This window comes from Aulonocara stuartgranti (genome assembly GCF_965226115.1).
Source record: "Aulonocara stuartgranti genome assembly, chromosome: 20".
In the NCBI taxonomy this organism is placed as follows: domain Eukaryota; kingdom Metazoa; phylum Chordata; class Actinopteri; order Cichliformes; family Cichlidae; genus Aulonocara; species Aulonocara stuartgranti.
In genome coordinates this window covers 14735297-14761126 of record NC_138956.1, presented here as the reverse complement: position 1 = coordinate 14761126, position 25830 = coordinate 14735297, and the positions used below count along the sequence as shown (strand labels likewise).

The 25830-nt window shown below is 41.1% G+C and overlaps 3 protein-coding genes across 4 annotated transcripts in view; all 3 read left to right on the top strand.

Moving 5' to 3' along the window:
- Positions 1-3571, top strand: part of LOC309696705 (SLIT-ROBO Rho GTPase-activating protein 3-like) — a 31950-nt gene extending 28379 nt beyond the window's left edge. Inside the window, exon 24 of the mRNA XM_082518052.1 lies at positions 529-3571. Coding sequence (XP_082374178.1) covers positions 529-753 — 225 coding nt within the window. The 3' untranslated portion in view covers positions 754-3571. The remainder of the gene's footprint in view (positions 1-528) is intronic.
- A 384-nt stretch (positions 3572-3955) lies between these two features.
- Positions 3956-7517, top strand: cav4b (caveolin 4b). Of its 2 annotated transcripts, XM_082520103.1 has the most exons (5): positions 3956-4253; positions 4491-4584; positions 4670-4953; positions 5929-6116; positions 7171-7517. In XM_082520103.1, exons 3-5 carry the CDS (start codon positions 4675-4677, stop codon positions 7352-7354), a joined length of 651 nt encoding a protein of 216 aa, XP_082376229.1. In that variant the 5' UTR covers positions 3956-4253; positions 4491-4584; positions 4670-4674; the 3' UTR covers positions 7355-7517. The 2 variants fall into 2 exon arrangements, with proteins under 2 accessions (XP_082376229.1, XP_082376230.1); XM_082520104.1 differs by lacking the exon at positions 3956-4253 and having other exon boundaries at positions 4535-4953.
- A 575-nt stretch (positions 7518-8092) lies between these two features.
- Positions 8093-25790, top strand: fam50a (family with sequence similarity 50 member A). Its single transcript, XM_082518034.1, has 13 exons — positions 8093-8351; positions 9087-9171; positions 9291-9390; positions 16552-16673; positions 17498-17571; positions 17955-18021; positions 19840-19901; positions 20039-20115; positions 20695-20749; positions 20954-21002; positions 22575-22645; positions 23621-23731; positions 25568-25790. Exons 1-13 carry the CDS (start codon positions 8241-8243, stop codon positions 25574-25576), a joined length of 993 nt encoding a protein of 330 aa, XP_082374160.1. The 5' UTR covers positions 8093-8240; the 3' UTR covers positions 25577-25790.
- The last annotated feature ends 40 nt before the right edge of the window (positions 25791-25830 follow it).

Genomic DNA, 25830 nt, shown 5'->3' with positions numbered 1-25830 from the left:
GCATAAATATTTCTTTCAAAATAAGACACACAACTTCAACACGGGAAACCGAGTTAACGATAAAAGCCCCCGAAAACCTTAAAATTTACACCCGAGCCACAACTCTGGCGGCCTGGTACCAAACGACTCACGGACCAGTACCGGTCCGTGGCCAGGGGGTTGGGAACCGCTGCTTTATATGATATTTGGATCACATCACTTCTTGATTCTGAGTAAGTAACTATGATGTTAGATGTGAGAGTGAATTCATTCTGCAGTGAGAACACCACCAGCAACTTATGTTGTTCAGTCAGTGGACTTTCTGTTAAAGTCTAGATTAAATTGACTTTGTATACAAAACTCCACCTTCAGAGTCGCTCAGTTATGAGATTCCAAGTTAGAGCCTTCACAAAAAAGTGATGAAAAAAAAGGACCTTCCAGTCTTTAACAGTGTCAGGATGCAGCAGTAGAATAATGCAGTATGTAACAGAAAAACTTTGATGTTCACCTCCCCTCCTCCTCCTCCTCCTCCTCCTCTCGCTCTCTCAGGAGATGATCAACCGTCAGATGAACTCGGTGTTCAAGGAGCTCCTGTCTCGCCAGCCTCCCTTGCAGGGGTCCGGCATCACTGCACCTGTGGCCACTGCAGCCCCTGCACCCTCCTCTTCCTCCTCTTCATTGTCCACCTCCTCCTCTGTTCCTCAGGCTGCCCCTGTGGCCAAAAAAGCAGGATTCGGTCTCAGGGGACGGGCCCTTTTCAGACCGGTGGACTGAGACTAAGGAGGGGACAGCCAGGAAATTATTGATTCATTGTCTGACAATGATAATTATCCCGCTGATGCCAATTGTGCATTTGGGAAAGATCTTGATTTTTTTTTCTTCTGTTTTTTCCCATTTTTTTTTGGACACGTGTATAATAAGTGAGTCTCTGCCATCTCATAGTGCCACTATTCTCTGTGCCGTGTATGTCCAGTGTGTCTGGTTTTGGTCTCTTTTTTTGCTTTGTTGTTGTTTTTTTATGGCCTGGTCTGCTTTTGTTCTCAATCAGGGATGTGACTTCACCAGACTGACTATTTAAACACAGTTGCCATGATACTAACTGTACATCAACAACAGAAGACTAAAACTGCCCCCTAGTGGCAGGTCTGAGATCAGTTCACCCAAAAACCTTTTTCCTTATTTAAAAGAGAAAAGAAAACTGATCTGGGGCCTGTGTCTAGGAGTGCCTTCACATCTTTTACTCTACATGTTTAATTCACTTGAAAAGATCTGATAATTTTCAATTCTGCATATTATAATAAAAATGTGACCCAGGCAGATGTGTATGGAACCCAAAGTGTTCAGTATTAGCAGCAAAACATTGTAGCATGATAAAAAGAAAGTGCTCCCTGTTTCAATTCTAAAGGTTTGACACATCACTGCATAATAAAAATAATCTTTAGCAGATCTTAAAATTAAGTAAATAAAGCCTCAGATGAAATACAAAATACAACACATTTTATTGAGGTATTGAAGTGTGTGAAGAATTAAGTACTCCTTTACTGCTTTCATATGAAGTAACAGAAATAGTGTCCAGGTGCTGCTATTTAAATCCACCTGATTAACTGAATCAACAAGCAAGTGTCACCATGTATCATCTGCAATGATCTTGGGAGGCATCTGTTGCTGTCCATCAGTCTGGAAAGGTTTTTTTTACACATTCCAAACAGTCTGAAGTCCATCATTCTACAGTGGAAAGGAATATTTACAAGTGATAAATATTTAGGAATGTTGTCAATTTTCTCAGGAGTGAATGTCCTGGGAAATTTATCCCAAAGTGATATGAGCTACAACTGAGTGAACAGGCCTCATTTAGAAAGTTTAAGTTATTAGCAGTATACCTGGAAAAACACTGATCCAATATGGTTTGTATGGAACAGGAAATGGCCGATTTTAAACATGACATCAGCTAACTACTTCACCAGTTAACGAAAGTTTACTGTCTAACCCATTTGTTTTTTCCAGCTGACTCTTTTTGGAGAACAACATGCTAGACACATCATATTTGTTGCTTTATATAAAAGAAGTTTATTGGAGTTACAGCAGTAGCTAATTTAGAATTGGTTTGGTTTGGTTAGCAGCTAACCCTGCTAGCTCAACAGCTAGCAAGGTTAGCTGTTAGCTGCTTTAGGACGGTAGCATACTGCTAAAAAAAAAAGGTAGTGAAAAACACCTCTGTCATTAAATAGTGTGTTATTGGAGAAAAAAAAATAAAACAAAAAGGTTTTTTTTAATATTTTGTGAATTTTTTTGAAAAATTCCTTTCAAGCTAAAAAAAAATGATCAAACAACTTTTTATAATGATTATATCCTAAATCATCTCACAAATTACAACTTAACATTTACATTTATTATTCTGTTGATTTTTTATTTCATATTAATTTATTGAAAACTGAACACTTTGAGACTCCGTGTGTGTTAGCTAGATACGCTGTTAGCATTGAGGTTGGTATACTTGGTCTTTGCATAACAGCATGTTGTGTTGAAAAAACACAGAGAAGAAAAACACATTCCCCTTCATATGTGACGTGGCCTGATATGTTGGCCAAATCTCAGGGCTTATGCAGAGTTAAGGACAGGCTAACTCAGGTTTGGCTTAGAAGGAATAAGAAAGGGTTTTCTCTCAGGTCTTAGGTCGACTTACTCTTCAGCTGGAAACTGTGCCCTTGTCTCGAGAGCCAAAACGGCCCCTATATCAGAGAGGTGTCCGACTCTTTCTCTGATTTAAACTGTGAACACCATGGCGCCATTTTGGTGCCACAATTGAAACTCTTGTCTCATTCATCCACACTTTGGGCCCCCCTTGCTGTGTTTATGGCATCATCATAGGCACTATAAAACATGGACGTAGCTACCGTGATGTCACCTGTTGGTGTCTGAGGTCCCGTTTTGAAGCCACAAGATGAACATTTCTGTTGTCGCCATCTTGGTTGCAAGACACTGGCTCCAATGAGGACAAGCAGCAGTGAAACTGCTTGCTCATTGCTCAATATCTTGTGCCTGACAAGTCGTTAGACAGTGCATGAGCAGAAAATGCCACTGCTAATCTTCCTTTTTGAGACATGATATAACCAAGATTTTACTTTTTATTATTATTGTATATGACCCAAAACAAGTGACTAAAGTAAAGTTTTACCCAAAGACCCCTACAGTCTTTTTCAACAACAGCTATTGCCATCTGGTGGCCTTCAGAGAGAATGCAGGTTTTTAGGCACTTCTGCATTGGCTTTATTTTTAGGACCAGGAAGCATGTTTTTTCCCCACAGGTCCCATTCAAACGTGTTTCAGGATTCCTGCAGCGAGGTGAACAGCTCCTTTGACTCTAAAAGCATTTTAAAATCTTACATACATCATCTCACATTTTTTGTGTTTCAGTATTGGAAAAATGAAAGAAGAGTTGTTTTGTTTTCCCTTCTTTTATTGATTCTGCATCTATGGTTAAAACACCCTGTTGTTCTGGATCACTGTTCGATGATGTCACTAAGTTTACTGCGTCCAACTGTATATGTGGTTAAAAAAAATGAATAAAGATGACAAAGTGATGAATGGTTAACAGATTGTTGTTGTATTTAAGGGGATTGTTGTTCATTTGACTGGTGTGACTGCCACACGTGGTTCAGCTGAACTCGGGCATGATGGGGGTACAAGTGGTTGCGCTGTGCTTCTGAACATGGCTCTCCAGTAGTCACTCAAAGATTTTGCCTCTGGAAAAATAAGCAACCCCAACTTCCTGCGTGTGACAGTCTCTCTTGCAGTCTGACTCATCACTGTGGTGAATCAGTGTTGTATTAATGTTAATTGAAACATGTTTACGACATAATTGGTCTCTGTGGGTGCATGTGTCATTGTTTCTGTTTTAGGAAACCACACCAATTCTGTAATGCGATCATTCAGACCCGTCTGCTCCTTCTCCTAAAATAACCCCTTGACACAGCCACCCAACACACACACACGCACACACACACACACACACACACATAGAGAGCTACTGTACCGCATTTGCACTCCTGACACACTAAGTCGGTGTCAGACACTGTAGGTGTCTGTGTTGTGTCTCTGCATGTCCTGTAAATTCCACTTCAGCTTCGAGGGACATTGTGATGAAGCCGCTGAACTGATCTCATTGACATTTCAGATTAGCACTAAGCAGAGCACCCCTGCCCCATCTTTCTCTCTCTCTGAGGGTCTCTGTCAGTGAGAAAGGATTAAGATAGCATTTTGTTTTTAAAAAAAAGGTAAGTCAGACATGATTTATTCATATCTTTGCTGTCTCTGTGGTGAATCGTAAATCTTGAATTGAAAGTTTCATAGGACGCACCGATATATTTTTTCACCTTTTTGATAGAAATGTTCTAAATGCACACGTGTTAGATCTGACCACTGGCTGCACTGTATCTAATGCGACCACTGGCCGCACTGCAGAGCTTTCCATTTAAAAATGCCGTCTTAAAATTACCAGCTGCTATTTACAGATTTTGGACTGACTTCTTTTTCGGGAGGCTGAAGAACAGGTGGAAGTGCCAGAGCTCAGCTCGCTTTTACACTGGCCTGCAATCAGCTGGAGGAGTGAGTCTCTCTGTCTGTGGGTTGAATCTAGTTGGCTTCAACAATTCTGCGTGATTCGAATGCAAACATTTACATTTGCTTTTAGCGAAGATGATGATGGTGAGCGACGACTGCCTGGTGGAGTGTAAGATTGACGACAGCGATGAAAACGACGAAGGGGAAGAACAGATAAACACTCCCCCTCCTCCCCCAGAGTTTGCATCCAAATCCTCAACCCCTGCACCCAAAGCTCCAACTCCACCTGGAGCTCTGACTACGCCCAGGGCCCCGACTCCACCCATAGCTCCAGCTCCACCTGCTGCTCCTCCTACAGCAGCAGCTACTCGTCCTGTCAGCAGGGATCCTCGTGGTATCAACCAGCACCTAAAGGTCCTGATGTTTGTTCTCTTTATTATCAGTCTGCTTTGTCACAACATCTGCCCTTGAGTCCTAAAATCCAGATGTCACATGCATAGACACAGTCCTACCAGAAAATTGTTTTTTTAACCTTCTAATTGGATCTGACCAGTCTCAGAACTGTTATCTATATCTATGACAAAATATCTGAGATAAAAATGTATTTTGGGGGAATTTGTACACTCTTTATAAGACTATCTTGGTTTTTAAAATGCTGCACACTTGTGAGGCTACACAATCATTTTCACCCTCATTTTCCCATCCGACAGACAGATGTCCCTGTTTATTTATTTTTTTCCCTGGGTTTCTTTTTGGCTTTTTTGGGAGGGGGCTCTTTCTCTTTGGAAAGAGTTAAATGGGACAATCTATAGATGACACAAATAAAACCCCAAAGAACACAACAAAACAGCAGTGAAATAACCCTTATTGATTGAAAGAGTTAATGCAACAGAAAACCTCAGATAAGCCAGACATGACACATTTCATTTTCCCAAACTTTGTGACATTTTGATAATAAAACGAATTTAAATCATTTTATATTGTTTTATTTTGAAGTTAACTAGATCATTTTTAATCATTTTTAATATAACATTAAGCTGACCAGAAATGCTGTGAATGGTATTCCCAGAGTGATCGCTCAGATACAGATATTCCAGATAATTTCCTGCTGCAAACATAGTTTCCAACATGAGTTGTCTGAGTGAAAAAACATAAAATATAATAAATTATTTCTGTTATAATGGAATATCTAGGAATAGGAATGAAATAGCTTTCAGTACAGATACACAAACCAAAACCTGCATGTTCCCAAAGCACATTGTGCATGGTTGTCATGTTAAAGAGCTAACTGATCAAGATAGCAGTTGAAACTATCCTGATAAAAATAGAATTAACTTTGGCTAGTTTATTGTGTTCAGCCTCAGCGTTCTCTCCTGTTACCTTTTACAGGTGGAGGTCAGTGATGTGTTGGCAGAACCCAGCAAACCTCACAGCATAGACCAAGTGTGGATTTACAGCGTCACTGGCTTTGAGAATGCTCGTATCTGGACGTACCAGTGCCTCTCCTTGCTTTTTGCTGTGCCCTGCGCTCTCGTTTGTGGCATTTTCCTGGCCATTCTTGCCTGCCTTCATGTCTGGTATGTTGGAGAGTTATTAAATATTTCTCCTCTGGACACACATTGCTTTATCTGCAAATAACCACAAACACACATCCACAGTATTATTAGGATTATTGGCATGTTTTTTTTTTCCTAGCAAGAAAGAGTGTAGTTAGCCTCTAATGAAACATCAGACACAGTCTCTACTTTAAAACATGTTCAATATAACATTTGAGTGCATGGACTATATATCAGAGATGGACAAAGTTGTCACGTAACCCCTTACATATTCGTCTCTGCCCAGTTCATACCAGCATCCTGTTTTACTGTGTGTATACAGTTAGGATTAGGACTAAGGGGCAGGGGCAGTTCTTTATGGCGCAATTCACATGTGCAGAAATACGTTTGCAGACAGTCACATGTTTAATAGCTTTCTTTGCAGATTCCTGCTTGACATTATACCAATGTCACATGAATAAAACTCTCTTCTAGACACTAAGGAAGGTTCACTAAAATGAAACCTCAGTGGACTAAGGTCATAAGTACGGAAGAGCCCACTTTTCTTTTTCCAGTGGCCCTAATCCTCTTCCATACACAAGCAAAAGAAACCTTATTTACAGTCTTGGCTATCCTGTTAGCAGTATTGCAGATGTCTCACTTATAAATGTAAAAGGATTTTTGGGTCAAATAAGACTTTGTTGTTGTTGTACTGCAAGTGTGGTCGCACCACAGCCAGCAGATATTCAGCAGTACAAATTTTCAGCTTTGTTACATGCGCGCAGAAATTTCTCCAATTTGTGTGAATCTTTTGATTATGTCCTATAGATGATGAGATATGTAAAATCTTTGTAAATGTGCAGCTGTTGCAGCTTTGGACAAGTCTTGTGTTTTTGTTACTGGTGTTTGAACAATTGTTTCACAATTTATAGATTTATTTTTGCAAGCTGGTGAACTTCTGCCCCTCTTTACTTCTGAGAAACTCAGCCTCTCTTCCTGTAGCTGTTTGCCACATGAGTGTTCAGACACATTACACAGGTGTTTCTGCTGCCTAAGCCGTCTTCACTAACTTACTCTGATCTTTGTCTGTGCCTAGGTTTCTGGTTCCCTGCATACAGCTGAGCAACACTTTCCTTCCATGCCTGCGGTCCTTGTGTATGTGTGCCGTCAACGTTGTCATCTCTCCATTCTGTGCATCTGTTGCTCTCTGCTGCAGCCAAATCGCAATTTCACTGTCGAACAAGGACTGGATTCAAATGAAAGACAAAGACACAGTATGAATGCAAGATATGCACTCAGTGGGTGACTGAGTGAATGCTTAAATTGGGGGCCTATTTCTCATTTCTTTCTTTTTCTTCATGTTTTTTTTTATTTATGTTTTATTAACCTGCTCTGTTAATCCTACTCAAAATGTTTTCTACATGTAAACCAATTTCTGCTATTATTTCCACCATCAGGCTATAAAGAAATGTACTGCTACTACTGCTACTACTATTATTATTGTTGTTGTTGTTGTTAATCATTTGATTTCTGGTTTATTTGTATGAAAGCTGAAACAAACTACAAATAAAAATGTCAAGACTTCCACGGGTATTTTTTTTTTTATATTGGGTATTTATTTATTTTCCAAAATGAAATAGATATGAGTGTAAATCAAACAACTTTCAAGAAATATTAAGGTCACAAATATTTTGTTTTTAGTTAGTTTTTTTTTTTAAGTAGAAAGTTTACACATACTATAAAATATAAATGTTCAAATAATTATCTCGTCTTAAAAATAATTTATGAAGCAAAAATATAAGTCCTATTCATTTGTTTCAAACTTGGCTTTGGGGCTTTTTTTCAGCTTTTCCTAAAAAACTATGGATGATTTTCACAAATTAATCAGAACATTTTGATTGATTGCTTAATCAGTAGTTGAAGCATGCGAACTTAGTGTTAATTGCTTCGAGAGAGAAAATTTTTTTCCACAATTATTCCGAGCTTCCCTGAAGCCCTTGAAGGCATCGTTTAATACGTAACTACCCGGCATGCACTTCGCCGTCGCCATTTTTCTTGTTGTGATTTGCGAGATACGCTGTCTTTACAGTTCTGGAAAAGTCTCTGAGAGATTTTATTATTAATCTTGTATTTGAACAAATATCTTTTTAAGCTCATTTTGAAAACATGGCGCAGTACAAAGGCGCTGCCAGTGAGGCTGGCAGGGCCATGCAGCTCATGAAGAAGCGTGAAAAAGAAAGAGAGCAGCTGGAGCAACTAAAGCAGAAGATTGCAGAGGTTTGGAACTTCTCCCCCTTGATTATAACAAGTCCAATAATAGTTCAGTGTCAATGAGAGCTACTTTAGCCGTTTATAAGTGGTCAAAACGACAGAACGCAGTCGCGTAAGGCCGGGAGCAAAGCGAGTGAAGGACAGTGGCGGAGCCAGGAAATTGTCCGTGGGGTGGCCAGGATGGATCTGTGATGATTTTAGAGGGCATACATCTCTCACAAAATATTGTATTGCTATTTAAGCTCCTTAAACTACACGCCTGTACAATATTTGAATCTAGGTAGTGGTGGCAAAGATCAAATGCTATCTCTAACATTTTTTCTTATTTGTGCAGATAAAGTAACAAAGAAGCACAATACAAATGTAGCACCACTTATAGACAGTTGTACTGTGTATTACTACTGTGCTGAGTTTAGCTTATGGTGATCAGCAGTATTATGAGCTAATCTGCTGTGTCATCAAGATACACAGACACAGATACATAATTAACTTTTTTTTATGTAGTTCGATCCAGGTATTTATACACGAAACAAACTACTTTACCGTTACAATCGCATAAAACATGGGAAAAAATGTTTAAAATGAGAGATTTGTCCAAATTTCTGTTTGAATTCTAAGATTTTTGAGACAAAGGCTGTAAGGGCTCTCTGATCTGTTCTAATATTGTGACCACACCAGGATAACAACATGCCTGACCTGCTCTTCACTGAGCCTTCACTGTGTGTGTGTGTTTTCTCATAGGACAACATGGTCAAGTCCAACATTGACAAGAAGTTCTCGGCTCACTATGATGCTGTAGAGGCAGAGCTGAAGTCCAGCACAGTTGGTGAGTGTGTTGTGTTATATTTAGATTAGGATGATTTGTTTCTGGCATTCTTGCTTACTTTTTAATTTACCTGTTGTGGTTTTTGTTTGTTTCTTTGTTCTCTTAAATCTCTTGATCAGGTCTGGTGACACTGAATGATATGAAAGCCAAGCAGGAGGCGCTGGTAAAAGAGCGAGAGAAACAGCTGGCCAAGAAGGAGCAGTCCAAGGAACTCCAGCTGTGAGTTTTTCTTACTGATGCTCTGGGGCCTCTGTTACGATCCAGGATTCAGTCTTATCTGGTTAAATTCAAGTTTCAACCTTGGTTGAGGAAAACAGCTGGATTTCCAGTAATTTAACAACAACTACATTTCCAGAAATTAGCGTCACCGTTCCCAGAAGATCAGCCAGACTTCTGGGCGTGGACATTTGGAGGAGGGTCTAAAGTTTTTGTTTTTGCCCAACGAGCACAGATGGACATAGATTCTTAAACACCACTTTATTATTTGATTCCTATTGTCTGCGAATGGTTTCACAGCAGTTTTATTCTATGAACAATAATTAATTAATTAACTATTAATCAATTAATATATGACATAGCGCCTGTTTGTATTTGCTTACCTCATATCAAACTTGCATGTAGACTAAGCCTACGTTTGAATTTTCTTTTAATATGAATTCTTTATTCTCTTAAACGGCACCGATGCTGCAGAAATAATTGATTGCTATCCATCAGATTCTCTCATGTCCTATTGATAGAGTTGTGATATTGATAAGTCTGTTGACTCACACAGTCAGTTTTGTTTTCTTTCTTCTGAATATAGCAGCTGTTTTCCAGTCTTACTGACCGGAGCAGTTAAAGTGCACATTTTTAATACTGTAACACTCCACAGTGCTTTTCCTCACACTCACATCGCCGTGTGAATTTCAGTTTCTATTATGTGTTTTACCTCGTCATATTTTCCTGCACTATAATTTGATCTTCTTTTATGAAATCAGTCGCTCTGCTGCGAGGATACTTATCCATATTTGCGATTAGTTAGATGCAACCAGGGTCAGCCCTGTCGTGCGAATGTGCAGGGGAAACGCTGAAATTAATGAGAGGATTACCCAAGTTAGGATAAGTGTATCCAGATAATGTAGCATCTGGTCTGTGGCTGATCTAACTCTCCTTGGTGGTGTGGTGTGTGAATAGAAGAATAGAATAGAATAATTCTTTAATTGTCCCACAAGGGGAAATTTGGTTGTAACAGCAGCCAGAAAGACACATATACAAACAGGACACAGAACAGAAACATACACAATTTTTCTTAGATATTTACATTAAGGACAATGGTTACTATAAACAGAGTACTGTACAGTTATTAAATAAAATAAAATTAACTACAGATAAGAGGCAAACCAGGTTGTAGTGCGAATTGGTTGATTGAATTATTGCAGTTACAGTGCAGATGTAAACATCTGTGATTGTTGGGAGCAGTTTTGATTGTGCAGTCTGACAGCTGCAGGGAGGAAGGACCTGCAGAAATGTCCTTCCTCATACAACATACAACACTGTAAAAAATGACAGATGCCACCACAGAGTCATAGAAGGTCTTCAAAATCGCTCCCTGTACTCCAAATGACCTCAGCAGGTAGAGTCTGCTCTGACCCTTCCTGTACAGAGCATCAGTGTTGTGGCTCCAGTCCAGTTTATTATTCAGGTGAACATCCAGGTACCTATAAGAGTCCACTATCTCAATGTCCACTCCCTGGATGTTCACTGGTGTCAGTGTGGTGGGTCTGCGTCTCCGGAAGTCCACCACCAACTCCTTGGTTTTCCCGGCGTTGATCAGCAGGTGGTTCTGCTGACACCAGTCTACAAAGTCCAGAGTCCACTGTCTGTACTCTGAGTCGTCCTCACCTGGGATGAGTTGAAGAGAACGTCAGAGAACATCTGTCGGTGGCAGCGTGGGGAGTTGATGGAGAAGTTTGCAGTGTAGAGGGTGAAGAGAAACGGTGCCAGCACAGTTCCCTGTGGGGCCCCCGTACTGCAGACCAGCGTATCAGAGCCCCGTGTCCTCACATACTGTGGGCGTTCTGTGAGGTAGTCCAGTATCCACTAGGACATGTGGTGGTCCACTCCCGATAGCTCCAGCTTGTCTCTCAGAAGTTGTGGCTGGATGGTGTTGAAAGCACTGGAAAAATCAAAGAACATGATCCTCACAGTGCTTCTAGGCTTCTCCAGGTGAGTCAGAGCTTGGTGCAGGAGGTAGATGATGGCGTCCTCCACCCCGATGCCAGGCTGGTAGGAAAACTGCAGCGGATCCAATGAAGAACTCACCAGGGGGCGCAGATGGTTTTGAACCAACCTCTCGAGGGTCTTCATCAGATGTGATGTCAGGGCTACCGGCCTGTAGCTGCTGAGGTCCTTAGGTTGGGAGGTCTTTGGTACCAGTACCACACAGGAGGTCTTCCACAGCTGTGGAACTTTCCCCAGTGATAGGTTAAACAGATATCCTAGGATGCCACACAGTTAATCTGTGCAGCACCTCAGGAGCCTGGAGCTGATGCCATCTGGACCTGCAGCCTTCCGCACCTTGATCTTGCGAAGCTCGTTCCTCACTTGAAGTGCTGAGATAGAAAGAGTGGATTTTGGGGGAGGGGGGTGTATGTTGGAGTCCACAGAAGCCGGGGGTGGGTGTAATGACTGGGAGCTGGGAGGTGTGAAGTCCTGTGATGAAAGACAGGCAGGCCCTGAAGATGAGGGAGATTGCAGCAGGGGGGACGATGCTGGGGGAAGGGTGGGTGGTTGATCAAACCTATTAAAATATTTATTTAGGTCATTCACCCACCCCAAGTCTCCTGCAGCCTGGGGGTTGGTTTTTGTCCTGAGATTGTCTTCAGGCTGTTCCAAACCCCTCTGAAGTTGTCCTGTTGCAGCTGCTCTTCCATCTTCCTCCTGTAGTTTTCCTTCCTTTGCCTTATCTTCCATTTCAGCTTCTTCTGAACAACTCTCAGCTCCTGTTTGTCTCCAGATCTAAAGACTCTCTTCTTCTCCTTGAGGAGAGCCTTAATTTCAGGATTTATCCATGGCTTGTTGTTAGAAAAACACCGTACCTTTATGATGGGTACGGTGTTGTCCACACAGAAGTTCATGTAATCTGTAATGCAGTCCGTGATGCTGTTGAGGTCATCCTCCAGGGGGCTGCAGAGGTTGTCCCACACAGAAGAACGGAAACAGTCCCTCAGGGCCTCTTCAGTCTCTGCCGACCATTTGCTTAATGGGTGTTTCACAACTGTTTCTCTGTGTACTAGAGGTTTATACACAGGCTGGAGATGAACCAAGTTGTGATCTGAGCCCCCCAGGGGAGGGAGAGGTGATGAGCTGTATGCCTTCTTGGTGTTGGCATACAATAAGTCCAATGTTTTATTGTCTCTGGTGTGGCAGTTGACGTACTGGGTGAAGGTGGGGAGAGTGGAGGACATGTGATGTGATTAAAGCCCCCAGAGATCAGGAAAAGGGCCTGAGGGTGCTGTGTTTGGATTCTGCTGGTTACAGTGTGCAGGACCTCACAGCCTGCTGTAGTGTTAACAGAGGGCGGGACATACACAGCTATCACAATCACGTGTGTAAACTCTCGCCGTAGATAGTACGGTCTCATGCTAACTGCTAGCAGCTCAATGTCCTTACAGCACAGCGTCTCTTTGATAGATAAACGCCCAGAGTTACACCATCTATCGTTCACAAACACAGCCAGACCCCCTCCTCTCTTCTTACCACTCTCCGCTGTTCTGTCGGCCCAGATCAGATGAAAACCATCTATGTTTACGTATGAGTCCGGAGTTAGCGCAGTTATCCACGACTCTATGAAGCACATTAGGCTGCACTCCCTGTAGCTCCTCTGATGTCGGGTAAGAGCCGCTAGTTCGTCTACTTTATTGGGGAGAGATCTCACATTCCCCATAATAATAGATGGAATCGCTGGCCGGTACCTCCTAACTTTACTGCGACGCCCGATCCCGGCCCGAGTACCGTGTCTCTTCCTCCTCACCTCGTGGGGGATGTTGGCTTGCTCGGTGGTAGGCAGGGCAGCGGAGGCTCCGAGGGTAGAGTAAACAATGGGAGGTCGGACCTCCACGCGCTCTCCGGACACAGACGCCGTAAATAATGTAATAAAGAACACGATTGTCCATAGAATTCTGAGCTCCATTGTGGGGACAACAGTCCAAAAACAAGAAACACAAGAACAACAAAGAAACAACTATTAAAGAGAAAAAAGGACTCGGTCAGGTCGGAGCTGCTGATACTGGCTGCCAGCTCGGAGCGGTGCCGGAAGTAATGACAGTAAATGTCAGAGAACCAGCTGTGGGGTGTCCTTTTGTGTACTGCTTAATTAGACCCCCGGAGAGCAGTCATTTTGGTTTTCTACCTTAGACCCCTGCGGAGTCATCATTTTGCGTTTCTACCTTTAAAAGCCGGAGAGCAGTCAGTCAAATGCTGGAGTCATTCATATGTATATTAGGTCGTTACCTAGGAATTCTGGAGGGAGGGGAGTGGGGGTGAGTGATTGAGGGGGTTTGGGAGTGGAGTGTTTCAGTTTGCCATCTTAGGGAGAAATCAACACGTCCTTTGTATGTCCTTTGTTGCTGACATTTATTGATGAAAACAGTACAAAAAACCAACCATTTGTACACATATTTACAAATAATGATAAAAAGTGAGTGAGTACATTTCAACATTTTCAGCAATCACTCACAATCCTGGCACTGCCACGGTATCTGTCGTCTGCATTTACCACATGTGTACCTGTAGCAGTGAACACATCGCACAGTGGCCTGATTTTTTTTGCATCTGTGTACTTGGATTTTAGGTCGCAAGCCACCCAAAACTTGCTCCATGCACCACTCAGCAGGCCATTTGTAAATATGTGTACAAATGGTTGGTTTTTTGTACTGTTTTTATCAATAAATGTCAGCAACAAAGGACATACACCCATGTGTGTTGATTTCTCCCTAAGATGGCAAACTGAAACACTCCAAGTTGGTGACTTTTGGAGATTTGTTTCCCTGGATGATTGAGAATGCATCAAGATGAAACACAAAAGGAAGCTCACCGCTTTTAGCAGCTCCCCCACCCCCTCAATCACTCAGTGAGTGATTGAGGGGGTGGGGGAGTGGAGTGTTTCAGTTTGCCATCTTAGGGAGAAATCAACACATGTCCTTTGTATGTCCTTTGTTGCTGACATTTATTGATAAAAACAGTACAAAAAACCAACCATTTGTACACATATTTACAAATGGCCTGCTGAGTGGTGCATGGAGCATGTTCATTGGTTCATGGACCTCCCTGAACTAATGGCAGCAACAAAAGCGGTGAGCTTCCTTTTGTGTTTCATCTGGTTAAATTCAAGTTTCAACCTTGGTTGAGGAAAACAGCTGGATTTCCAGTAATTTAACAACAACTACATTTCCAGAAATTAGCGTCACCGTTCCCAGAAGATCAGCCAGACTTCTGGGCGTGGACATTTGGAGGAGGGTCTAAAGTTTTTGTATTTGCCCAACGAGCACAGATGGACATAGATTCTTAAACACCACTTTATTATTTGATTCCTATTGTCTGCGAATGGTTTTACAGCAGTTTTATTCTATGAGCAATAATTAATTAATTATTAATCAATTAATATATGACATAGCGCCTGTTTGTATTTGCTTACCTCATATCAAACTTGCATGTAGACTAAGCCTACGTTTGAATTTTCTTTTAATATGAATTCTTTATTCTCTTAAACGGCACCGATGCTGCAGAAATAATTGATTGCTATCCATCAGATTCTCTCATGTCCTATTGATAGAGTTGTGATATTGATAAGTCTGTTGACTCACACAGTCAGTTTTGTTTTCTTTCTTCTGAATATAGCAGCTGTTTTCCAGTCTTACTGACCGGAGCAGTTAAAGTGCACATTTTTAATACTGTAACACTCCACAGTGCTTTTCCTCACACTCACATCGCCGTGTGAATTTCAGTTTCTATTATGTGTTTTACCTCGTCATATTTTCCTGCACTATAATTTGATCTTCTTTTATGAAATCAGTCGCTCTGCTGCGAGGATACTTATCCATATTTGCGATTAGTTAGATGCAACCAGGGTCAGCCCTGTCGTGCGAATGTGCAGGGGAAACGCTGAAATTAATGAGAGGATTACCCAAGTTAGGATAAGTGTATCCAGATAATGTAGCATCTGGTCTGTGGCTGATCTAACTCTCCTTGGTGGTGTGGTGTGTGAATAGAAGAATAGAATAGAATAATTCTTTAATTGTCCCACAAGGGGAAATTTGGTTGTAACAGCAGCCAGAAAGACACATATACAAACAGGACACAGAACAGAAACATACACAATTTTTCTTAGATATTTACATTAAGGACAATGGTTACTATAAACAGAGTACTGTACAGTTATTAAATAAAATAAAATTAACTACAGATAAGAGGCAAACCAGGTTGTAGTGCGAATTGGTTGATTGAATTATTGCAGTTACAGCGCAGATGTAAACATCTGTGATTGTTGGGAGCAGTTTTGATTGTGCAGTCTGACAGCTGCAGGGAGGAAGGACCTTTTTGTTTTGGTTTATTGTTTACTGGCTTATCAAACTATTAAAATGGCCTAATTTACATTGATGGATAGTGAATGTAGTTCCTGAGTTCAGTTCTTCTGAAATGTATCTGATGTGTGTACTTCCCATGGAAATTGTTAGCTTTTTGGCCTTTTTGGTAAGCAACACGTTACCCTTCTACTTCAGGAGCTTCCTCGCTTCAGTTATGTGCACTGTAATAATTTCACTTCAGCTGAATTGAAATCAATGTTTTCTTTTTTTAAATCTTGGCTGTTAGTCTCTGTGCAGATGAAACAGAAAGAATGCAGACTGTGCACCGACCTGCAGATCCTGTTTTTGAAATGTTGGGCTTCTTGGAAACAAACTCTTCTAAATTTTTGTTTTTAAAATTCTCACCAGATGCCTCACATGTGTATTCTTACTAAGTTGGCAGTAATTCTGCATTTGTGAACGAATGCTGCCAGATCATTAAATACAGGCAAGTTCGTTTTGGTCAACAGAAAGAACAAATTCAGTGCACGTGTGTGTGAACAGTTTAAGGAAACTCTAAGCAGTCCCTCTAAGGACCCAAATAAAATACAGATGAATAACACTCCTTGGTGCTGTCCAACCTGAATTGCGTTGCCAAACATATGAAACCTACAAGCAGCTTATCACAGCGTGTAAACAGTAAATTTTCTTTTCTGGGCTCTAGCTCAGCTCAGCCAAGCTCAGCAGCAAATAATTGTTTGACTGTAAGTATTTGCTTTCACGGACACCCTCTTGTGTCTCGATGGGTCAATATTTATATTTTCTCTTCTCTTTCCAGCAAGCTCGAGAAGCAGAAAGAGAAAAAGAGAAAGGAGGAGCAGAAGAGGAAAATAGCCAGCTTGTCATTTAATCCCGAGGACGAGGAAGAGGAGGAGGAGGATGAAGAGGAAGAGCAAGACTGTGAGCATTCGTTCTGTTTGGGACGTTAAGGCCTCAGTCATCTGAAGCAGTTTTCTTTCTTTATCTGTAACTTTGTTTAAAATCTCTTCTAAATCTGTTAGATTAGGTCAGAGCCTTACTGCTGAAATGAACATGTTCAGACCGAGCCCTGCAGGGAGACTAATCTGAATTCCAGAAACGGCAGAGATCTCGTTATACTTGTTAAAGGTTCATTTGAACTTGTTGATTTGTCGCTTCTCTTTTTCTGAACTATACAATTAGTTATACGTCACTCCTTACAAGTCGTTTAGATCATCAGATTAGAGGGATTGATAATACTCAGTACTGCTGGCCAGACCCCACGTGTAACCATAAGAGTTATGTTAAGAGCAGCAGTGGTGCAGGAGCAGCCAAAGTCTTTTCTGTGTGTTCATACAGATTAAAGGTAACAAAACACCCCACTCAGAGATTTCGTCACCACCGTGAGGCAACAAGTGCAGACTGATGGTGGTGATCACAGTTATTTTCTTATTGCCAAATAAAATTCCAGAAAGATCAAAAGTTAATGTGCGAAAATCTTGAGCCACCCCTCAAAGATGGCCTCAGTTTACGTCTCCACAATGGGGTTTCAGTCATGATGGCCTTGTCTATCTTCATGTATACAGTGACTTGGTTTGGTCTTTCTCATTAGAGATTGTAAGAGTCTTAATTAGACTTGGTGACTAACACAGTCTTGGATTTTAAAGTCTGCTTAATAACTGTGATTTTTTTTTTCTTGTACTGCTAAAACATAAATAATCTAGATGTCACATGATTTCTTATTGATCTTTGGTTTTGTCTTGTAGATCCAGTCAAGAAGAAAAAGCTGGGGAAAAATCCAGATGTGGACACAAGTTTCCTGCCTGATCGAGACAGGGAGGTGAGGTGGTTGTAAATCACATTAACTCCATGAGCGTGTGATAACATAATATGGTTGCACTTCTGGCTCTTCTTAGCTCTGCATGTATGTTCAGCTGTGCTCTGTTTTACCTGGCAAGCTGCCAGACACTGCAAATCTTAAGAAACGCGAAGGCTAAGAAGTGATGAATGATTACCTCTCCACAAGTAGCTCCACTTCACTGTCAGTTGTCCATGTCAGTAAAATAACAAACAGATTTCTGAATAATTGGAGCTCAAAAGTTAAGAGTTGGTGTCACTGTTGATCAGTTGGTGGTGTTGTCAATCTTCTGTAATCTGATCGTCTTTAAATGTAAAACTTGTTTGTAAGTATTTTTGCTCCACTGATGGGCTTTGTGTACTCAGGAGGAGGAGAACCGGCTCAGAGAGGAGCTCAGGCAGGAGTGGGAGCTCAAACAGGAGAAAATTAAGAGTGAGTATCAGGATTACAAAGTAAGTAATGATGATCACTTTAATGCTGAATACAAGGAGGCAGGCAGGAGCTACACAATGATCCATTTTGGATGTTTTCCGTGAGGACAGTTGACACTTTCCTCAAAGTGAAGTGCCGACCAAAGTGTTTTCCCCTGAGCCCAGCATGTTTTTTAGTTCTTTGCAATGGGAGTGTCACTGTGCTAGTGGCAGTGTGACAAGGTGCTGTGCACATCGCTGTTTGCTCTGACCCAGCCGCCTAACCGTCATCTCACAACCTTTAAATAACAATGGGAACTGTTTTCCTCCTGACATCCCCAGAGCTGTTGAATGAATGGCTTACTGAAAAGCTCTGAAGGTCTCTATATTTGCACGCAAACTAGTACAATGAAAACAGTCAAAGTTCAACTGCCATGATCGCTGTGATCTCAACTCTTTTTTTTCTGTACAACTTCACTGAACCGTCCCATACCAGCAACCGCCACAGCCAAACTCTTCTCGGGCAGTACTCGAGAAGACTCCTGCTTTAGCTTGAAAGCTCCCTTCACCTCTGGTGTCTACCATCTGGTTCAGGGATTACCACCACTACAAGTATTAGCTACAGCTCCATGCAGCCGCTTCAGCAGTGGAGGTTAGGAACACGGTCCATTCAGACTCACTGACCCTCAGAATGCTGTTGAAGTTCTGTCGGAGGAGCCACATCCTCCACCTTATTGTAGTGGAGCAGTTTGTGTATACTTGGATTTCCTAGAAGCAATGTGGTTAGATGCTTTTGCCTCAGGTAGTGTCTCCCAAGTCATATTAGTCCTGGGTGAGGGCCTGACAAAGAGTGATTCAGAGCCAGGAAGAACGCTTATTTGCCAAGCTTTAGGAGAAGATGACTCTTTATTGTCATTGGACAGTCATACCTAGTACAATAGTACAACGAAGTTGGAAAGCGTCCCACGTTGGCACTACACACAACACAGTAACTTAAAGTGGATTTTTTTAAAAGTGCAAGAAAGATATGAACAAAAAAAGGAATGACTTAATAAATAAATAAAAGAATGAGTGAATGTTTATTGCACATTATTATTATTATCATTATTATTATTATTGTTATGTTATTGCCCCCCAAAAACAAAAACAAAACACCAGGGAGGTATCCAATGAGGTCAGCTGTTAGCATTGAGCTAACAAAGCTATTGCCCTGTTGTAAAGGTTTCCTTGAGTCTGTTTGTCCGAGACATCAGCAGCCTGAATCTCCTGCCAGACGGCAGCAGCTTAAACACCCGGTGTCCTGGATGTGTGCAGTCCTGTAGGATGCTGTACAGGTCCTTCAGGGAGGGAAGAGGATGTCCAATGATTTTTGGGGCCATATTAATGACCCTCTGTAGTGCTTTTTTGTGTGCCATGGTGCAGCTGGAGAACCACACACAGATGCAGCATGTCAGCACATGTTCAGTGGAGCAACGGTAGAAGACAATCAGCAGCTCCCTCTTCACGTCCATTTTTCTGAGGATTCTCAGAAAATGGAGACACTGTTGGGCCTTCTTTACAACCACCAAGGTCTTTGAGCTCCACTGGATGTCTGTCTGCGTCTAGCCCGTGCGGTCCGGTCACGGAGACCAGACTCACCCTCTTGGGGCCTCATTACTTTTAGAAGGCACTGCAGGGGCTGGGTGCAGTGTGCATCAGGCTGCAGGGCCCCGGTGATCTGAAAACGAACATCCTAATTAAAAAGTTGCTATTGCATTATTATGAAATCAGTGTGGCAGTACAGCAGTGCGCAACCCTATGTCTCTCTAAATCTGTAATAACTGTACATCTGTGTCATCAGATGAAGAGATTGAGATTACGTTCAGTTACTGGGACGGCTCTGGACATCGGAAAACTGTCAAGGTAAAGATTGAACCAACTGGCACTGAGGTTTTTAAGGAGAAAAAAAATGTTATCTGCACCGTGCGTAGCAACACTTTACACACCGGTTTCTCTCCTCATGCTTTTGTTTTCTCTCCGTTTGTGTATTTCTGCTTCAGATGAAGAAAGGTAACACCATTCAGAACTTCCTGCAGAAAGCCCTGGAAGTCCTCAGAAAGGACTTCAGCGAGCTCCGGTGAGTTTAGACATGAAAATAGGATCATTTTTGTTTTTCACTCGGACTGTTTGAGAATGCAGGTATTTACAAAAGTAGCTGCAGTTATGCCATACGAAAAGAAGGTTCCATGGTGGGAGTGTTCATCACTACAGGCCATCATATAACTGAATGCGGCATCAGCTGAAATTGACACCGATGAGTAAAAGTAGAGTGAAGAAAAACAAACTAAGATGTTGTCTGTGTAAGGAAAAAAAGATTTTAGGGGAGTTTGAAAATAAAAGAATATTTTCCATCAGCCCAAATAGAAGCTTTTCTGTAGTTTAGCCAAACAGTTGCAAAAAAGCTTTGACAGTGGTGTAAGTGCTGTCTGTAAGAGACCTCCTGCAGTGAACAGCTGGCCAATTTCTGACTTGCCAGAACTGACTTGGCGCACATCATGTGTCCTTCTCAGTTTCTCCATCTTTTAACACTAGAGTGATAAACTGAAGCATTGCTGTCAGCCCCAGTGTTTTATTTCAGTTCCCATGGAGGCATTAAAAAAAGGCACCTTGGAGTTAATGGATGTGACAAAATGATAAATGGGATTTTTTTCTACAGATCTGCTGGAGTAGAGCAGCTGATGTACATTAAAGAAGATCTGATAATCCCACATGTAAGTGCTGTGACACACCCAGTTAACTGCTGCCAAACCTTTGCTTAACTTTGTTTTTTCCCTTTTTTCCTCCCTCTCTTGTTTAAACACCTGTGCGCCATTCAAATTCACTTTGATAGTTAAGTGTAGTCACACTAGTAGATTGTAATCAGAAAGAGAATTTTGTTTTTGATGTAAAGTTGTTTGTCTCCTTGTCTCCTTCAGCATCACAGTTTTTATGACTTCATTGTGACCAAAGCCAGAGGCAAATCAGGTAATCAGGCATCAACAGCTTCCACACTGTTGACATCCAATATTCCAATTTCCTGCTACAGACGATAGAAAAGCTCTAATATAAAACATTTTTGTTGTGCTATAGAGTGTATATAAAAGATGAACCAAGCCACAGTGACATGTGACACAAAGGCCCAAACATAAATAGTCCCTCATTAAACCAGAATGTTTTGTTAGAAATCAACTGTGGTTTAGTGTTTATTAATCCTTGTTTTTAAACTAATAGCATTTTGTGTCGTTCCTTTTTTACACAATATTTCATATTCAATTTAAAGTTAAATAGCACAGCTCGTCCAATCGCGATAAGTGGACGGGGGATTTTATTCTGGACATGTTTGTATGTTGTTGCTTTAGACTGCGGGTGTCTAAAGAGAAAAGCACGAGACCAGGAATATTGTCCACATTTGGCTACCCCTAATCTGATATAACTAGTGATGTGTCGGTCGCGAACGAAACGACTCTTAGAGCCGGATCTTTGAAGTCAACGATGCAAGTCGTGTTTTTTTTTGTTTTTTTTTCTCTCACCCCCTCTCGCACTTTTTTTCCGCTTCACTCCGCATGCGAGCCTTGTGCTTTGCGCTGGGAAGAGGGGGGAGGGGCGGTAGTTACACTCGCAGTAGCACAGGAACAGAGCGGGAGGGAGAGAGAGAGAAAGAGACAACAACGTCACATTAGAAAGGTATAGTAATCATCCACAACTATTGTTCAGTTGCGGATGATAAAGGATTCAGAAAGTTTATTCATGCAGTGAATCCTGTGTATGGAATTCCAAGCAGGAAAACACTCTCCCAAAAAATCATCCCCGGCCCATATGACAGAGAATGTGCATCTTTTTTTTTGTTTTGCATATTTTAATATATATTTAATTGTGTTGTGGTTTGCAGTGTTTTGTGCTGTTTCACTTTAAATGTGTTTAAAAGGAAAAAGCTGAAAATTTAAATAGTTAAAAGTTGAAATGTAAATAGTTGGTTTTTGTATTTTATAGTTTATTTAGTTTAGTACAAACTCCAAAACAAATGCAAATTCCGAAGCACAACAGAAGTGCTCCAGGATGCTGAGCGCAGTGTTGAGCTTTTGTTAACTAGTGGCTACACAAGCCAGGAAGTACCATCGACCAGATTTGGTGTGTGGTAACAGGTAAATGAACAGTTTTTAAAAATAATTTCAACATTCTTTTTGTGCATAATTTTATATTGTTGTTAATAATAAATTAATTAACGCAACAAAACAACCTGAAGAGCCGGTTCGGAGCCGAGAGAGCTGTTTCTCTAAAAAGAGCCGGAAATCCCATCACTAGTTATAACATTCAGGCTTCATTCTAACAGAGTCTCATTAATCACTGCACTTTGATAGTCTAAGAAGCTTGGAAACAAAAGCAGAGAGTCCCTCCACCAGCCCTATAGGGGTTAAATCTGGGCCCATGGGGGATGTTATAGTCTCTGTAGTTTATATTATCATGAGGCAATTATGTGTCGGAAATTCTTTCTTTCTTAAATGCCTCATGCTTCTTAGTTTTCTGCTTTTTCACCCAGTTGATATTTCTTCTCCGCAGGCCCTCTGTTCAGCTTTGATGTCCACGATGATATCCGATTGGTCAATGATGCCACTGTGGAGAAAGATGAGGTGAGGGGGAAAAACAGTTTATGGGAAATGGTTTCCTTTTTTTTTAGCTGATTAGAGCTACTCCTAAAGTACTCAAAAAAAGAAATGTCATAAGTCTGTTTCTACAGTTGCTTTGATTAGAAATACTCATAAGAAAGATGAAATATTTGTGTATCTGATACAGGAAAGGGAGTTTATAAGATTATAGAGGAATGAACAGAAAGAGTGTGATGTTGAAGTCAGACACAAGCCGAGATCAGAGAGAGAGCAAACAGAAGAAACAAGGCAGCGCGCTACATATAGGTAGACTGAAAAAATTAAGCAAGCATCAATTCTGGACCAAAATGGAGATAAAATGTAAAACTGACACAAAAATAGACACAGACACACACTGTTAATTGGACTGATACATCAGTGTCGGAGTCTAAAAGTATCACAAGTCACTGAATTCTGATTGTAAAATGTAAAAACAGCATTAATTTAATAGTTTACTGTCCTGTGCAACGTCTAACTTGAAATGAGTCAGTCTCTTCATCATGTATTAGTAGGATTTTTTTTCTCTTCACTTAATTTAGAAGGATAAAAATCCTTTAAAATGTCCTAAATTGTCCTCTTTGACAGGAGGAATGTTGAGTAGTTTGCAGTTGTGTTTTCAGAGTTTGAAAACAGATTTTGCTTACCCAGAAATCATCTTTACACTGACACTAATGTAGAAGAAACCAATACCACACCCTAGAGCCACGTTTGGACTTGTTGACTTGCCAAGCATATGTGGCTGAGACACATGGGTCCAATCCACTGTGTACCCACAAACTGAGCAGTGGGGGTCTGATGTCATATGGATTGTGTATCGTTGAAGGCTTTGGAGGTCTGGCTGTCCTGACTGGTTTTAGGGACAGAAATGTCTGAATATCTCTGTAAAATGTATTCTCCACCCATGCTGTATTGTGAAAACAAACAAAAATATTAAGTGTAGCTTTGCTCTTTTACCTCAAGTCTCATGCAGGGAAAGTGGTGCTGAGGAGCTGGTATGAGAAGAACAAGCATATCTTCCCTGCTAGTCGCTGGGAGCCATACGATCCTGAGAAGAAATGGGACAAATACACGGTAAGAGTCATTTCTGCCAAGCAAAAATTAATCAGCTGGTTATTTCCCCAGTTTCATTTTAAATTGGAGTCTCGTTGGCTCTGTGTGGCCTCACCACCAACGCTGCAAGCAAAGCTTTGAAGCTGACCCAGCTTTTCTCAGGTTCATCATTAACTGCAGGTGGAGCACCAGAATGCGAGGCAGAGGGGAGATGACTGGACCTCATTACTCTAATATATCTTCCATGTGTGCAGTTCAGTTTCAGTTTAGTTGTATTTATATAGTGCTGTTTCACAGTGACAGTCATCTCAAGGCGCTTCTATATGGGACATAAAAGCCCCACAATATTAGAGAGAAAAACCCCAAATATTGGATTACCTGTGAAAAGCAGGATGGGAAGAACTCCCTTTAAACAGGAAGTGACCCTGAACCAGGGTCAGACAGGGCCAGCCATCTGCTGAATGAGGTGAGGAGAAAGGAAAGACCAAAATGAAGAGCACAGTGAGACAAGAGTTAATGACATGCAGTGCTGGCAAAAGCACATGAGGAGTGAAAAGAAGAAGGTACATGTATACTGCTCAGTGCATCATGGGAAATCTATGAGTGTACCTGGCAGTCTGATCCTGTGGCATCCTTATAAGAGCATAATAAAGGGGAAAATCCAAGGTCAGAGCAAGCTGCTCTACATGAAAGCTGTGGTACTGTAGCTGTGGCCTGAGTAATGAGCAGGGTTTTAAAGTTGCTCCTGGATTCAATGATGAGTCAGTGAAGAGAAACAGCATGGGAGAAATGTAATGATATTTCTGCTCCCTGCATCAGGCTCATTGCTGCGTGCTGACAGGATGATTTGTGGCACGAGTTTTCTTTGTAATTGTTCAGAGGGATGCTGGAAGGAAGTCCAGAGCTTTGTACTGTCACATTGTGACTGAGAAGATGCTTTTCACTTTATGGCATGCATTTAATTTTTAAATGCAGAAAATTGCATGGAAATTGTTAAGCACATATATTACAAATGTAGTGAAACTTTAATGAGCACCTCTGGGACTCTGCTCTGCAAGCTGCATGGTACAGCTTCTTCCCTCATCAGTGCTTTCTTACGCGAGGCGGCTTCAGAGCAGTGAGGTCTAACCGCTGGTTTCAGGCTGACTTGATGGTTCTGGAAACTCTAGTAGTCCAAGAAAAAAAGGCTTTGAGGCTGGAAATGAACATAATCAGAACTGCTTTAACCTCCTAGGACCTGGCATCCACATATGTGGACATCACATTTTGGGTTATTTAGACCAAAATACTAAATCTTGCTCTACAAGGGCCTGATATCCACTTACGAGGACATTATACTGCCACTGTTTTATCTAAATTTTAAACAAATGTATGTGGCTCTAATTTTTCTTAGAAACAGAAATCAGGAAATTCTTTGTTTTTACATTCATCAGGTTCCAATCAGCCCAAATATCAAAGAGAAATTAAAAATACTTGCCATGAAAGAGTTTGGGTCTTAGGAGGTTAAAAATGAGCAAAATTCTGTAATACTTCAAATAAGCAGCTGTTTCAGCTTATTTAGATATTACTTTATCATTGATTGTTAGTGAGTAAATAGTTTATTGACACTCCAATGACTGGATGACTGTTTGCAGTGGGAATAGGGGAAAAGCTCAAGTGTTTGTTGAGCATCTAGTGGCCTTTTGTGGTATTGCACAAGGCGATTTTTTTATTCTTATTTGTTTTTCATTGTTTTCAGCCTCAGGACCTGGAAAAAAATATGGCAGTTTGATGAGAAGCATGCATGATACACTCTATCTAATCAGCGTGTTTGTATTTGATTCTTTTGGCGTTACATAATATTTTTTTGTTTTCCAGATCCGATGAGACGCCGATGCTCCATCGCTATGTCCGGTCCTCGACGCAAATAGTTGCTAATTTCCATCTTTACTTGTTCTATTATTTGTTTTAATGTCAGTATTTCTTTTCAACATTTGATTGGTTTTATTTGAAAACAAAATTTTTTGTGTACATAGTTGATTACTCCTAAACCTTTGTTGGAACATCTGCTGAATAAAATGAACCTGGCTAACACCTCAAAGGTCTTTGGTGAAATTTGTGCAATGACTTGTTTTTCCTCA

Excerpts from the sequence above, each read along its gene's own strand:
- cav4b (XM_082520103.1), top strand. The coding sequence starts at position 4,675 with ATGATGATGGTGAGCGACGACTGCCTGGTGGAGTGTAAGATTGACGAC. Across the intron at positions 4,954-5,928 it reads GTATCAACCAGCACCTAAAG|GTGGAGGTCAGTGATGTGTT; the intron begins GTCCTGATGTTT and ends TACCTTTTACAG. Across the intron at positions 6,117-7,170 it reads CTTGCCTGCCTTCATGTCTG|GTTTCTGGTTCCCTGCATAC; the intron begins GTATGTTGGAGA and ends GTCTGTGCCTAG.
- fam50a (XM_082518034.1), top strand. The coding sequence starts at position 8,241 with ATGGCGCAGTACAAAGGCGCTGCCAGTGAGGCTGGCAGGGCCATGCAG. Across the intron at positions 9,391-16,551 it reads CAGTCCAAGGAACTCCAGCT|CAAGCTCGAGAAGCAGAAAG; the intron begins GTGAGTTTTTCT and ends TTCTCTTTCCAG. Across the intron at positions 20,750-20,953 it reads AAGATCTGATAATCCCACAT|CATCACAGTTTTTATGACTT; the intron begins GTAAGTGCTGTG and ends TGTCTCCTTCAG.